At 37.4% G+C, this 16,005-nt stretch overlaps 2 protein-coding genes across 4 annotated transcripts in view; one reads left to right on the top strand and one right to left on the bottom strand.

The window, feature by feature from the left end:
- zcrb1 (zinc finger CCHC-type and RNA binding motif 1) lies at positions 1-2,463 on the bottom strand. 2 transcript variants are annotated; one of them, XM_084408148.1, is made up of 8 exons: positions 2,326-2,463; positions 2,116-2,212; positions 1,466-1,494; positions 1,259-1,370; positions 1,061-1,168; positions 749-858; positions 546-618; positions 1-443 (listed from the first exon to the last, which is right to left on the bottom strand). In XM_084408148.1, exons 2-8 carry the CDS (start codon positions 2,197-2,199, stop codon positions 303-305), a joined length of 657 nt encoding a protein of 218 aa, XP_084264274.1. In that variant the 5' UTR covers positions 2,200-2,212; positions 2,326-2,463; the 3' UTR covers positions 1-302. The 2 variants fall into 2 exon arrangements, with proteins under 2 accessions (XP_084264274.1, XP_084264275.1); XM_084408149.1 differs by having other exon boundaries at positions 2,345-2,462.
- pphln1 (periphilin 1) overlaps positions 2,463-16,005 on the top strand; it is a 16,573-nt gene continuing 3,030 nt past the window's right edge. Inside the window, exons 1-10 of one of the 2 annotated variants that reach the window (XM_084408146.1) lie at positions 2,463-2,838; positions 4,071-4,119; positions 4,416-4,480; positions 4,578-4,808; positions 5,077-5,144; positions 8,357-8,491; positions 8,584-8,759; positions 9,762-9,797; positions 11,090-11,166; positions 13,008-13,139. In XM_084408146.1, the coding sequence (XP_084264272.1) occupies position 4,119; positions 4,416-4,480; positions 4,578-4,808; positions 5,077-5,144; positions 8,357-8,491; positions 8,584-8,759; positions 9,762-9,797; positions 11,090-11,166; positions 13,008-13,139 (921 nt within the window). In that variant the 5' untranslated portion in view covers positions 2,463-2,838; positions 4,071-4,118. The remainder of the gene's footprint in view (positions 2,839-4,070; positions 4,120-4,415; positions 4,481-4,577; positions 4,809-5,076; positions 5,145-8,356; positions 8,492-8,583; positions 8,760-9,761; positions 9,798-11,089; positions 11,167-13,007; positions 13,140-16,005) is intronic. The other variant, XM_084408147.1, reaches the window with a different exon arrangement.

The raw sequence follows: 16,005 nt of genomic DNA on the forward strand, positions 1-16,005 counted from the left end.
AAAACGGTTTATTTTCCATGCTTCCTGGAACAAAAATAATAATGTATATGTGAAATGCACAAAACTAAACTATATTTACAAGATAAAAAAACAATCACAATACTATATACCAAATATTTAGAGGTGTAATTATCTGAATGAGGAGCATAATATCACAACCAACATCTCAGATCAAGGTAAGCAGAAGTTTTCTCTGCCTTTCATGACGACATATAGTTTGACAAAATTAGAAATTTAGATCAATATGTGACCTAAAAGCAGTTGAGAAGAGGCAGTCTGTTCTGAGCACATAAAAGTATGAATCAGTCACTGAGCTCCTCCTCATCACTGAAGTAGGTGCTCTTTTTGATCCTGGGCTTGTGGGTGTCGTCTGATGTAGATGCGCGAGACGCATCCTCTGTGACCTGCTTCTTTCTCTTCTCCTCCTCCTCAACGTGTGCTTGCTGATGATGACAGGCAAAAAGTTAGATTTCTCTTTGAGCCCATTTTTACTGGGAATATTAATGTATGAAGACTGAACCATAGTTTATATAATATTCACTGACCTGGAAAGCAATTGCCTGACTTAAACTGTCCAATGCTGGATCCTCTCCTTCTTCCTCACTGTCCTCTGGTTCTCTAAAATGACAAAAACAACATATTTATTTTCTCTTATATTATTTTCAATTCATTACATATAAAATATGAATTGCATTGAGCGCATACTAGGTACTAGTTTAAATGATTAATTCTACTAGGAAGTACTTACACCTCCTCAGGCTGCTGAACCTTTTTCTTCTTTTTCTTTTCTTTTTTAGGTGGAGGCTCTCTCTCTCCAAGTAAATTTTTGGGACAGGCGTAACTCAAGTGCCCTTCTTCCTAGCAGAGACAAATGACATGACAAAACAGTGTGAGAATCTCAAAATCTTTTCTCCATCCATAAAGTTTAAATTGTACAAGACTTCACTAAAACCGTATTAGTAAACAGGTGAAATTGTTCATATAGGAAGTTCTGTCCTATCTATCTAGGATAAATACAACACATCAACAATATCAATGGAGTAGACATTAGACAACTTACCCCACATTCATAACACTTGGATTTGTCTGTGTAGTTTCTCTTTCTGATGAATTCTGTAGCTCTCCCATTGTCAATGGCGATGCTGGCCTTCACCGTTCTCCCAAACAACTGAAAGAGCAATCATGCACTTTGGCTCCATGTGTTTTTTTTTTTAATCAAACACTTACTAAGTCTTAATGTTATGGTAAAACAGCATACCTGTTTGTTGTTTAGCGAGCGGGCACAATTATGAGCAGTCTCTCTGTCTAGGAACAGCACAAACGCCACTCCCTTACTCATCCGTGTCTGCTTATCTTTGACAACAGTCACCCTTCAGAAAATGACATTGTGACTATGATCAAGATATACTTTGATATAGTGATACGAGTATAACAATCTCTTCACTGCAGACCAAAGGAAACTTACTTGACAACCTTGCCATATTTCGAGCATAGCTGTGGGGAAATTGCAAAAAATAAGTAAACGATATTTATAAATTAAATGCACAAATTTTGTAGTAAAATAATGTAATATAGGGGGAGTAGATATCCCTTATTCTAAGACACTTAATCATATATTTAGAGAGTGCCCAACATAAACAGTGAAGTGTGTCAGATGCTTCAAGGTAAGATGTGTCATTTGCTCAACTAATACTAGTGATGGTGAGCTTTGCATCCGAGTGCATGAAATTACTGGTCTTTCTGTTACTGGAAAAACATCAAGCAGGATTTCTTCTTTAGACAGAGCACTGATAAGAACCCCAAGAATATTATAATGGATTTCCCACAACATGATATGTTAGAGAAACTTTGAAAACTCAATGAGGGAACATTTTGTATGTTTCTATGCCTTAGATTGTTATGCAAACTGCACAGGTATTCCACACATGACTCAACTTTCCCTATGACATGAGACAGCTTATCACCAAGTCCTATTTCTTTGTCCCTATATGATATAGATGCTTTATTCTAATTTCAGTTGAAATATAATTATGTATATTACCCCACTCTGCCCTATATAATTAATGGGTCCACTTATTGTCAACATAATTGTAACGTGCAACAGGGTAACGTTACCTTGTGCAAATCGTTGTTTGTCAAGGAGAATGGGATGTTCGACACATAAACAGTGCTTTTGCTGGGCGCTAAACCACCACTCATCTTTATCTGATATCTGAAAAGGAACAAATAACATTTATCACAACATAAATATATACATAAAGCAAAATATGGTAACGTTACTAAAAGAGCTTACGGGCAATTTAATAAAACACATTTCAGACTTACTTAACCACGAGAATCTTACTTAAAGCATGTTTACGATGATGAAAATAACTGCGTTTGTCATGTCTAACTTGTCTAAAATGTAGATGTTTAACCAGCGTGTGAATCCAATTCAAAATATCAGCAGCTCAGCGTGACCCGGAAGTTAAAAAAGGACGCCGCTGTCACAACACATAGCAGTCTCTCTCAGAAAACAAATTCACAAAATGTATTTCTACTAATAAAAATCAACAGGACTCATTAAAAGACATTAAAATAAATATATAGTGAACAATAGCATCAATTTGAATTTAGCAGTTATTTTTTTATAGATTGTCAGTCATTATTTTGAAAAAAATATTTGGTCTGGATCCGGAAACGTGTTTTTGATTGAGGCTGGGGAGTTTTGTTTGTCAACGGGCTGAGTGTTTCGCCACGTTTGGTCTCAAAATTATTATTTCATAAAAGTTTTTTGACTACGAAAGATAAAAAAAATGGTAAACTGACAGGAGATATGTCAAGCAAAGCACGTGAACGGTATGTAAACGCTTGTTTTGGGGTTATGCATGTGTTGTATGTACTGGTGAAAAACGGTATTGCAGTCTGATTTAAATGAGTTTATTATAAATATAAGAGTTTGTTTGCTGGAGATACGTGCATATGAGTAAAACACAAATTATTATAAATTGGAGTTGATTCCTCGTTGACTGTGAATTGTAGCACAAACAAACAGGTGAAGAAAGCTTCGGATGAGCGCGTGCTTTCTGTGATACAAACATATAGGTTTCGATTATGCTGAGCATTTGTACTTATCGATCTAATAAGCACAATGTTGAAAGCAGATGATAATTTAATATAATATTATACGCTATTATTTCAATTAAATCCTAAAAAGTTTAGCTTTAGGTCAGTTACTGATTGGTCAATACAGCATTTCAGCCGAATTAGCTTGTCAATGCGCAGCGTATCAACATCATATCGTTGTTTTTTGTTGCATAGCAACGTTCTCTTACGTCAGGAAATGTGTATTTTAGCGGCATAATGAGACTGAATTTGCTTACATTTAACCAGTAACGATTTGTGTTCAAAATCAAATAGCAAGTGTTTTGCAAAAACAATAATGAACTCGGGGCCCTGCTGCATTGTAAAATACATTCATGAAAAAAAGGGGTTGTGCGCCAACAACGCCATCTAGCCTTTAATATTTTATTTTTAAACTAAAAATGTGTATTTTCTACAATACAAAGCCTGCATGTTACGTGAATAAGTCAGTGTGAATGTTATTTTTTGTTTTGTTTTTGCCATGTTTTCTATTTTCTGCTAGGTAAAACTCTATATATTTATCAGTAATACTTATGGTTACATTTACATTTATTCATTTAGCAGACGCTTTTATCCAAAGTGACTTACAAATGAGAACAATAGAAGCAGTTAAACTAACAATAGGACAACAATATGCAAGTGCTATGACCCTTCCCATATATAAAGATAGATAATAGATATAGAATATAAGATAAAGTGTTAGTATTAATGGATCAAGTGTTGCCGAAAAAAAATTAATAAAAAATAAAATAAATAAATAAATAAATAAATATATATAATATATATATATATATATATATATATATATAAAACTCAACCGCTCTGGTTGAGTTGGGCAGGTCATTCCAACAGCATGGAACAGACCAGAAAAATGGTTATTATGGGCTATAAATAATTATCTGCCCTAGGTATTGGTACATTCATATTTCTGTCTCATTTGTTACTAGATAATCGTCATACAACTGAAGACATCGACTTTCCATCCGGAAACTAAAAGTAAGTTATTTAGAGGAATATGTTTTTTAAAGTTTGATTAAAATATAATAAAATATAATTAAATATGATTATATTAATAAATATAAAATATGTGTCAGTATTATGTAGTCTTTAAAGTTATTTATTGGTTTTCTGGTTGTCATAAATGCCTGTTCTGTTGTTTTAATTTGTTTAGTTTAAAATAATTTAACTTTGATGTAATAACATTTTTAGATAACTCGTGTGTAAGTTCCATATTGTTACAGTGGTTTAAATAATGTTAATTTGTCATCTGTGTCTGTTTGTTTGTCCCTCAGTGGCTTTTAGGAGAGATCGAAATATTAGAGATATTTACGAGGACCGGTTTCCTCCAGACAGAGCGGTAAGTACTTATTTGTCATAATTGTTTTGGCCATGATCAGACATTTGGATCATGCTGTGAAAGAAACAGCCTTGCTTGAGCTCTTTTGACGTTCCAGGGTCCATTTCCAAGAGGAGCTCAAGGAGATAGGAGACCTCCCTTTGGGCGGCCGGACGAGGACTATGGCCGTGGTGGTTTTGAATACGATGGCCCGCGGTTTTACCCAAACGGTGCCCCTCGCAACTACCATGGAGATGATCAGAGAGGTTACCATGGAGACAGCCATCACTCATTTCCAAATGACCACAGGGGTGGGCCACCTGGTCGAAGGGTAAGCATCAAAGATCAGGTACGGATTCATTTTTTATGTATTTTCTACTTTCTTTTTAAGTTAGTGTTAGTGTCTTTTGTGTTGTTTGTATTATAGGGATATTAATATTAGTAATATTTATTATATCGCTATTTGATTGTCCTGAGATGACTCTTTGTAATGTTATCAATCAGTTCAATAAAAAGAAAAAGATATGTAAAATTAAAAGATCAGATATAGAAAACACTCAACACTTTACAATTGTGTGTCTTGCATTTTCATCATATCATTGTGTTTTGCATTTCAGCAGGAAGACTTCCAGTACTACAGAGGGCCAAGAGAGGAACCTCACGGTGGTCGCCAAATGGACTTTAGGTATTTCACGAGTACAGCTTGCCATAAAGGAAAATATGTATTATATGATGGGCTTATTCTGATTAAACTAAGACTTCTTTTATTTCTTTTGAGGAAATTGAGGAAATACTCTCTCTTGCCATATATTCAGATTAGATTTTGCGAAAGTTAACCTCCAAATGTGGTTTGAGTGACCTTAAAAAACATTTTGAATCCTCTTTACACTCTTCTTTAGTGCTGACCACTTGTGGATCTTAATACAGAGTGTAAACGGGGTCAAGGGTAGGGAGTGATGTTCATTAAAACTAATTTAATTTCCCCAGTAGATGGCAGACCTGTTCCTCTTGGAAACAAGCTGTGTTCCCTCCAGCTTTAATGCCTTGTTTTTATACTTTGTTTCTTGGCTTCCCTTCTTCTCTCACTCAAAGTGAAGTTTCTTAATACAGAGCATAAATCAAACTCTGAGTTGTCCTACATTCTCTGTTTGTTTGTTTTTTTTGGTTCAGCTCCCTTGGAAATACCCACAGACAGTCACCCAGCATCCCAGTGGTTTTCCATATGTCTTAAAGGGGTGGTATAATGCCCTTTTCACAAGATGTAAAATAAGTATTTAATGTAATGAGTGTATATGTGAAGTTTTAGCTCAAATACACCACAGATATTTTTATATAGCATGTTAAAGTTGTCACTTTTTGAGGGTGAGCAAAAACACAGCTGCTGCTTGCGTCACAGGGGGCGGAGCTTCAATAGCTTGTGTCCTTTTACCTCACACAGATATTTACTGGAAATTTCAAAAACCTTTAGCCTTTTATGTTCAAACCGGAGTCAGAAAGTTGGAGAGACTCAAGAAGAAGTGACAACATTTCTGAATGGTTAGTTGGTAAATTTATGTTGCTTATGTGTAGTTATCTTCTAGTCATTGATTAGCATATTCTGTCTTGATAATCTATAAATCGCGTTCCCGGGGGCGTGGTTTATGTAAATTTTAGGATTAGTGATGTCACTAACCCGGGAGGAATGTTGTGTAGTCCTTATCAGCCGTTTGTTGTAGTCCTTAAAAAGCAATTTCTTTAAAAGAAAATATCTTCCTTTGTGTTGAACTTTAAGCGTCGTAACTTTGCAGATGTTGTTTAAGCTCAAACAGCAACATTACACACTAAATAAAGTTAGAAAAGTGAAATCATATTCAACCACCCCTTCAATCTGACTCTTTCCAGTAATTAATCACAACTTTTCACAGCAGGGATGGAGGGGGCAGCCAAATGAACCTCGTGTTGGTCCACCCCTTCTAAAAGAGAGCGTCAGCAAAACTTTTAAATGGTGACATCATGGTTTTCTTAATTGGTCAATTTCAGAGTCTGTACAAGAATGCAGTATTTTTGTTAAAAGTAGAAACAGAATACACTTGCATAGGGTTTAAATTTCGTCATAGACATTTGACAAATGAGGACACTGGCTAAACTTTGAGCATGCTGACAATGATACATTTTCTATAAATTGTGCACACACACACACATACATATATATATATATATATATATATATATATATATATATATAGTATATTTATTCTATAAATAAATATACATGCTATTAATTATTTCATTAATTTTAAACACACACACTCACACACATATTCCATTCTGTGTATATTTTATTATTTATAAAAAAATAAAAATAGACTTTAAAATAATACCAAAAAGAATATTTGGACAAAACCCAGTCTTACCACTTGGAGGCGCTTTTGTATTTAGTCAGTAAAGCATGCTTGTCTAAGCCTCTCTTCATATTAAAATCAGGCATTTTTAAAGATTCCGTTTTAAATAAATGTTCTTTATATGGCCATATTGGTCAAATTAGCATTTTCCTGCTAATTCGTATAATCTTGGACGTCAGACATGCTTTAAAGTACTTGTTTTGACCTTTTCAGTGCTTTAATCTAATGTGATGGCTTGCGATTGGGAGTGAGAGGTTAACCTTTTTTTTGGCTTGGGCTAATATCCTGGCTTCATATTGGCAGTAAAGACAGACATGTGGTAATTTGCTCTGTTAGTCCAGGGCAGACAGGGTCACCTGCACTTCAAACAGATGTGAGGGTCATTAAAGTTTTGCGAGGTCACTGTGTGCGGACACATTGTCGTGTGTGTTTGAGAGAGAGGAACCTGGCTGGGGTTCAGGCCAGGGTCACTCGGACCAGGTGCCTGTGATTCTTTTACGTCCCGCTCTCCTGCGCGGCAGGCCATATAAGTGGCACGTAATCGGCCTGCGCGACCGGAGGGCCTTAGCAAGGAAACCGAGTCGAGGGGGAGCAGAGTAAACTGAAGGGGGTTTTACTGCCGCTAGAACAGATGTGTGTTAATGAATGTCTTGGTTGCGGGTGAACTCGGCAGAGCTGCGGTGCTGCTCTGTTAGGCAGCGCTGCAACTTTTTACAAGCCTCATTTTGCCCTCCTCTTTGTGCAGTTTATATTGAGTTGCAATTTACAAGCAGGATGTGAAGCCTCTGGCATGGTCTTACACATATAGGTAAATTCTTAAATGAGGCAGAGCCCAGTGTGGAGACTAGTTTAAGAGAATCTCCTCTGTATCAGGACCAGGGGTGCCCTGCATAACTAATAGGTTTCAAATAAGTCTTTATGGACATTACTAAATCATAATTGACCCTGATTTTCTGACTATTCAGTGACCCTTAGAAATCATTCAACATAGAATGAAAGTGAGTTCAAGTGTTGTTTTGGACCCCATTGGCATTCATAATATGGACAAAAACAATTTAAACATTCTTTAAAATATCTTCTTTTGTGTTCCACAGAGGATAGAAAGTCATAAGTGTTAGATATGACATTGTACAGGTCAAAAACCTAAATATAAAGTATTTATTTAGACATCTGAAATGACCATCCCAGTCACACCAGTCCTTCTCAGTACACTCAGTGTATGACCCTACAGGGCATGGTTCATATAAACAAGATTAAATGACCTTAAACTGTCTTAAACTGTCAGAGGACAGTAGGCAACTACTTAAACCACACACACTTTGATTAAAAAAAATTATTATATATATATATATATATATATATGTATATATATATATATATATATATATATATATATATGTATATGTTAAGGTACATTTTCTTAACTGTTAACTGTTTAATGAGAATATCTTAGCTAATATTTCTTATCCATAATGTGAATGCAAATATTTGTCTTCTTTTTCCTTTCCCTGTTCAGACCGAGTAATCGCGCTGGTCCTCCTCCGAACGCTCGAGTCCAGGGTTCTTACCCTCAGCCCAGGTCTCTGCCTGCAATAGCCCCCGATGCTGGAGACGACAATCTCATGCAGGCCATTATGAACCTGGACCGGGGGTTTGTATTCAGACATGTTATGTAAAATGCACCATATTGTTCTCCTAGGAAACACATACTTAAAACTTGAATGTGTTTGTGCTCTGTCACAGGGAGGAGCGGGACAACTTGAGACGAAAGGCACCCTTCCCGCCAGTACGTGAACGCTCTCCAGCCCGGCGGGACGTCCCCCCTTCCCCTCACAGTCGGTCGGGGTCCAGCATAAGCAGTCGCAGCTACTCACCAGAGCGGGGCAAAGCGCACCCTATCTTGCCCCAGCAGGGGAAAAGTATGAAACATCTTCAGTCTTCACTTCAGTGATTTATATTACATACACATACAGTTTGTTTTTTTTTTTTTTTTTTAAATAAGTCTTTTATGCTCACCAACACTGCATTTAATTGTTTAAAATACAGCTAAAATAGTAAAATACTACTAAATTTTAATAGAACTATTTCTATATTTTACTATTTTTAAATGTATTTTTTTACTGTGATGGCAAAGCTGAATTTTCAGCAGCTGTTTCTCCAGACTTCAGTGTCACAAGATCCTTCATAAATCATTTAAATTAAATTGACTAATGCCAGTGGTGTTCACATCACATGTATTGACAGTATTCCAAGCCTTTCGCCGTTTCATTGTAGAAATGAAATCTCCCACACACACAGACTGTAGATGATACAAAGGATCAGTGCACAGCTTGCAGTGTAGTATTTGAACTGTCATTGACTATTTGAGACGTGGGAAAGCCTGTTGATTAATTTAAAGGCTTTCTTGACTAATTTACACGCTTCATTTGCGTGCCATTTTAATATGCCAAGCCGCAGAGTGAAAAGACTTTGCCTGGATGCTTTATTCCTCATATAAACTAGATAAACATCCTAAATGCTTCCTAGACAGGTTTGATTTGAGTCGTTGTGTTTGAAAATAGACATGCTTGGACATGACTGTACCCAAGTGTCCACTGCAGACCTCAGATCACAGATGATGTCACTCAAGCTGTCCTAATAAAGACTCCCATCTGTGTTTGTTTCCCTGTTCTCTGTTACTATAATGAGATCCTCAGTAATAAGCTCCAGAGAGACGCTTTGAGCAGCCAATATTGGATGCACATGGTTTGGTTGACATACTCCAAAAGAGAGTCTCTAGATTATGCTGTTCTAAAAAGATGGAGCAGGATTTGCATGACACTGTATGATCTAACCTCTATCACTGATGAAAGAAATGCATCAAAAACACCTGAATTGTTTTTTTTGTTATGATGTACAATTTTTGTTTTTTTTTGTTTCAGGATACGAGGAGCCGATTGGGCTAGGCAGAGGACCGGGTGAGTAAAACAGTGTCTTTAAGGGTGATCCAGATGATCCAGTCATATTTATTATGCATCAAAAGTCCCACCTGAATTTGAGCCTGCAGAATGCAGCACAATTCTATCACCTGTTAGTCACAAAGTTTTAAATATGTGGCTTAATTTTAAGCTGTCAATAAGAGTGTAGGACTCAATATGAGTGTGACTCAGTACTTGCCAAATAAATAAATTAATACGAGAGGCAGGCTAGCAAAGCTACTCTACCGTTAAAAAGTTTGGGGTTGGTTTTTGAAAGACGTCTCTTTAGTGAAGAGTAACAGTAAAGCAGTAATCATGTGAAATATTATTACAATTCAAATAGAACAGTTATTTAAAAATATTTGAATACTGTATACTCTATATTGAAACTGCGAGACACTTTATTTTCAGGATTTTTTTGACAAAAAGTTCAAAAGCAAAAATGATCAATCTTTTGAAACATTATAAACGTCTTTAATTTTGACCAATTTAATGCATCCTTGCTGAATAAATTAATTTGTGAAAAAGAAAAAAGTCATACTCCTCTTGAATCCTGATAAAGAAAGCTTATGGCTCACACACAATGAGATTTTGTTTCGCTTTGCTTTATAAGTTAAAGGTCAGCCTGCAGTCACAGTAACATGAGAGAAAGCGTTGCTAATCGCACCATCGTAGAGCCTCGTTTTGTTTGTCTGCTTTCCTCTCACTTCCTTTGGCTGGGGATCGTAAAAAGTCTACAGGCGTGTGTTCCAGTGTCTGATTGCTAAACCTTCCACTCTTTTCTTGCTTTTATCCGTTCCCTTTTTACTTTTCTTTGCCAGATGTTTGATAGCATGCCATGTACATCGCAAGGAGGTTTAGATTTGAATCTTAAATCTGTTTAAATCTAAACATAACTTCTAGTCATAGACTCCTCTCCGCTCCGAATCAATTTGGCGAGCACTCCGTCTCTTTCCGAACGAATCCGTAGGTGTTGAGCCCACAGCTCACACGGAGAGGGTCACGGGGTGACACTGCAGGCACCTGGCTGTGGTTTGCCTGCAGGGAAGAGCCCTGATCAGCAGTGAGGGAACCACCTGGTTCTGCATGCCAGCTGGATATTCGGAAAGCGAGCAGGATCCGTTCCAGCATGCGAAAACGTTTACTGCACCAAATGAGTCAAGCAAGGCCTTTTTCCATGGCTTTCTGGGGGATGTTGATCCAAGTCCAAACTATAGCTGCAATGTTGGCTTGCGTCCTACAACAGATGCTTTGTTTCTTACGTTCTGATCCCAGTCTTTCATCTTCTACAGACAAGGAAAGGCCCCCCGTCCCCTCCGTGAGTGCATCACGAGACGGTTCGCCCCATAGCTCCGTATCAGTCACTAAGGTGAGTTGCGCACACACACAGCTCCCAAACAGATGTGCTTACCAGAACACTCCCTTTCATCCGCAAAAATAATAATAAGTGTGACATGCCAGCCATTTCAGCTGATGGCAAAAAAAAACACAAATCTTCTGTGACTGGAGATTTTTTTCCTTCATTTTAAAAGCTGTTTGCTTGTGTGTCTCTCTCTCTCTCTCTCTCTCTCTCTCTCTCTCTCTCTCTCTCTCTCTCTCTCTCTCTCTCTCTCTCTCTCTCTCTCTCTCTCTCTCTCTCTCTCTCTCTCTCTCTCTCTCTCTCTCTCTCTCTCTCTCTCTCTCTCTCTCTCTCTCCTCATGTGATGGGTTTTAAAGGGTCCTGTTTGGCGCATGAAAGGCAAGTGATCCGTGTCGTGTTTATTCAGACTGTAAGCACGGTTCTGACACAAAACACGGCGGGTCGCTGAAGGAGAGTTTGTGGATATCATGGGGCCACCCAGACCGCAGCAAGGCTAAAAAAAGAGGGTGAAATCCATTAGCTCAACTCTCGCCTTTATCACAAGATCTTATCGGAGGCTCAGAGCACTCTGGACATACTCTAGGGAGCTCTGAGAGCCTAAAATAAATTTGTTTAACTTTATTTCTCATGTACTCTCCTCTTTTTCCCTGTTTTGTGCGTTTAGGTCAACTGAATCAGAGAACAATCATGCAAAAATATTTTTGCTAATTTTAGTTTTTTCACAAAATGATTTAAATTAAATTTGAATCTCTGTGATTTATGGAGTTTTATCTGTAATGCAAGTTGAGCTCTTTTACTGATTCTCAAGGCATGTGACAGAACTGGGTTTTTTTTTTTTTAAATGGTTTAATTACAGATAATTGTGTGTACATTTTATCTGTTACAACTATAATATATCATCTCTGTCACCCAAATAGTGGACAAAATGCTTTAAAAAAATATTTTCCTCATTTTAAAGTAGGTCTTATTAGTAGCTAACAACACCAAAAAATCCCTAATGGTTTATTGTTTCTGTGTGATGTGCAGATATAATCTTAATATTTATAATATTATAAATGCTATTTATAATAAATAAGATATAACAATGTATAATATGTACATACACACACACACACACATATAAGCAACTGAAGTGGGAGGTTGCACCTAAACATGGATGAATGCATCTGAACATCTCCAATAGATTTATCCAGAACCTAAGCAACATGAAATGCCTTACTAAAGAACCTGTGTGTGTGTTTCTTTTGTTTGATCACTTAGTTTCACCTCTGAACCATGTGCAGATGAAAGTTGTTTCTAGTTAGTGGACGTCTCAGTCCTTGAGCCTTTGATCTTCTTCCATAGCTCTGTTCATGGGGCATAAGCCATAACCTTGTGCCTTAGATGAAAAGAATTTGCCAGTGTAAACTAGGCCTGATAGGCGGTCTCTTAAGTTCAACAAACACACTTGTTTTGGGGATTCATTTTTTGAAGAACAAAGAACAAATGAAGTGCATGTAGTTCGCTGTGGTGGGCTTATATTTGTTTGTAATGCCTTTTGGAGTTCTTTTCTCAAATTTATATTCCTCCCCAATTAGAACAAATTATTGTTATTGGTTTAAGTTTGGTTAATTGGTATGAAACGAGACAAAAAGTATTTTCAGGTCCAAGACGTAGATCTAAATAGAGCCAACTTGTTTCCATCCTGTCACACAGTGATGTTCAGCTTTGCCTGTTTTCTATCTGGGGAAAAGGCATCTTTCTTTCCTACTTTCCTGATTGATGATTTCCAGCATCTTTATAGCAGTTTCATGCTGAACATGTCTCTGGATTATTCTAGCTTTAACAATGCTTGGTTCTGTGAACTACAGGAGGAAATGCCATTGGTGGAAGGGCCCCCAGATGAAGTTCAGGCCACTGTGGATGAAGCTTCATCCGTCATGGACGACTTTCAGGAGCGACGAGCTCAAGCTATTGCTGCCAAGGCTCGGGAAATTGAGAAGGTTTGAGAAACGCTCCAGTTGCTTTTCATCTTTTATTTCCGTGGGTCTGAGAATATCTCAAATAGTTGGCAAGAGTGTGTTGTCATTTTTGTTTTAATGCCTCCTGTTTTGGATGCTGTATTAATAGGGCTGCCAGAGTTAAACAAAAAAGTTCAGCTATTTACATTTTTAGGTGAATGAATGCTTTAATGCATTGAGAGACAGCATCATAACACCATAATTTAAAATACGTTTGCATGCATTTTCTTTTCTCCCCTCCTTTTTGGTCACTGCATCAACTAAGGAGATACAAGGGTAAAACACCCACTGTCTCAGCTTCAAAATGATCATACTTAAGTTCCTCTTCCTCTTTACTGGCCCTATTAAATGAGAGATGGGATCTCCCAGGAGCGGTGAGCCAGCCCTCCTATTGAGCACCAGCCTAGGTGCTGACGCTGCAAGATTTTAACTGTCTGCTTTTGATCCAACCTTGAGCTTTATTGGGTTATTTACATAAAAAAAAACATCTGATTTGTGTATGCATGGCCAAGTTTTCCTCTTAATTCACAGGAGGCCCTTTGAATCAGTCTGTTTTTGTGTTTGAATAGCTCTTTGTATTCTCAAACTATCACTTAAGCATATTTTTCTGCATGAATGACTGACATATCTACATTTCTGTAATTTGTTCAGGATTTTATAGTTTTTTTCTGTCCTTCAATTGATGTTGAAGTGTGTTTTGATTTGCCCTGAACACACATACTTTAGTGACAGTGTGTGGATGCCTTTCAGGCCAAAGCCTGTTATTTCACAAAGTGTGTGTGTTTCTGTTTAAGTGTCCACCAGATGTTTAGCTTCTCCTTCAATCTGGTCTAGCCATCTCTACACTCTTTACTTTACCTTTTTTTTAACAAACATTTAGCTTGCATGCTCTATACAGCATGCTTTTTATATACACTTGAACATTATACATATAAAGGTCTGTGGGACACAAAAGGAGAAATCTTTAAAAATGTGCCGGTCAATCTTTTCCATGCAATACTATTGAGCATGGTCTAAAGATTTCAAGCTTCAAATGATTCCACGTCTTCTGAAACCGTACGATGGCTTTGTGTGAAAAACAAGACATTTTAAATCGGCCCAGCTCTCCTTGACTCGATCATGAGAGTTTATGTGACAAGTCAGCTCTTTGATTCGATAACAAATAGTTCTAAGTTTAAACTGTTCAGTTCAGAAGCTTATCTGAATTATCCATTCATGAACGAGACTGATCTGGTTCTTGGGTTCAACTCACTGATACCCTTTTCCACTAGAATGGTTTGCGTTCTAGAGCCAGAGCCTGTTCTCAACCAGACAAAATGGAGCCTGTCGCGAACCGGCCGTGTGTTTCCATAAACTTGGAACGAACGGTGACGTAAAGCTGCTGTCACTGACTATACCTGACTATAACCAGACTATAACAGTGTGAGTCCCGGTGTTTGTGCGGAAACTGAAACCGTTGATTGAAACTGAAACCGTTGATTCACTCGCTCTCTCGCATGCTGGGTCTCTCTCGCGTGTTCCGTTTTACATATTTAGATAAAGAGCAAAGTAGTGCAACGTTATTATATTGATCAATGAGACTGCCATATACAGCTAAAATTGGCACCAAATAAATAGCCATGTAGTCTTGGAACAACATGAGGGTGAGTAAATGATGAAAGAAGTTTCATTTATGGAAAAAACTATCCCTTAGTTTTTCTCTCTCTATTGTAATCAATATTATTGCCTTTTTATTTACTAGTTATGTTTCTTCATGAAAGTGAGCGTATTCTTCAAACAAGTTCAGTTCAAGTCATGCTCAAAGAGGAATCTAGAATGTTTTGTTATGACCAGCAAGAGGTTTATTTTACAAATGAGCCCGTGTGAATTCTAACAAGACTGAATTCCTTGCTGCTAAAGAACTGTAAGTAGGGCATCTTTGTTGTGATAGTTCTGCAGTCCACGGTGAGGCTTAATCTGGCTCTGAAGCTTAGCTTTTGAGGTCCATAAGGGATGTTTGATTCCTTCGTTCTTTAATCGCGTTTGATGTGTCTGATCTAAAAATGTCAGATCAAATAAAATAATAGACTGATACACAGTTACCTCTAAAGACCATCCCCTTACATGTTTTTTGCTATACTTATGTTTTCTATGCTCCTGTTCCAGAACACAGACATTAGAGTATCCCTCTTTTTGCTCTTATCAATTTGAATATGCATCTTTAAAAAAAATTTGGGATTGTAAATTAGTGCTTTGTGGTTTTTAGTGCATGTCTGCTAGCTTTGAGGGCATCTCTATTCTAATGCATGTACAATAAATTTGATGACAGACACGATTCCATTGGAGAATTTCATTGCATTTAACTGATGTTAGCTGTAGCCTTCATATATTTAGTCTATAATGCTGGGCGTACAGCTGAATATGTTGAAATACCATGCACCAAAATGTAATACTTTTTATATAATAAAACCAGCTTTGGTCTTACTAAACTATAAGTGAACTTTCAGTGAACCACTTTGAAAGTTATTAGTGTATAGATACTTTCCCACTTTTCCCTCCTTGTCTCTCCCACCCTTCCTGAATAATTCTCTGCTATCTTTACCCGGAATCAGGAATCAGCCTCCCACAGTACAAAAATGACACATGAAAGGCTGACCAAGAACACACACGCACTCGCAAGGTCCCGTTCAGCCTTCCTGTTTGATTGGGTAACAGAGGTGGGGTTCATAGGAAGTGTATGGAAGTAGAGCATGCACCAGGAAATCGCTTCCCAGCATTCTTGGCATTGTTATGAATTAGTTAATCTTAGCGTGGTTCTAGTGGCTTTGTATGTTCAAAGTTATAAAGCAACTCATAATAGGACACAGCA

This window comes from Rutilus rutilus (genome assembly GCF_951802725.1).
Source record: "Rutilus rutilus genome assembly, chromosome: 4".
NCBI classification, from domain to species: domain Eukaryota; kingdom Metazoa; phylum Chordata; class Actinopteri; order Cypriniformes; family Leuciscidae; genus Rutilus; species Rutilus rutilus.

Bases quoted from the DNA above. Each gene is read 5' to 3' on its own strand.
- zcrb1 (XM_084408148.1), bottom strand. From the start codon at position 2,199: ATGAGTGGTGGTTTAGCGCCCAGCAAAAGCACTGTTTATGTGTCGAAC. The intron at 1,169-1,258 runs GTATGCTGTTTT...TTGCTCTTTCAG, and splicing joins GCTCGCTAAACAACAAACAG to TTGTTTGGGAGAACGGTGAA. The intron at 444-545 runs GTCAGTGAATAT...TGTCATCATCAG, and splicing joins GTCAGGCAATTGCTTTCCAG to CAAGCACACGTTGAGGAGGA.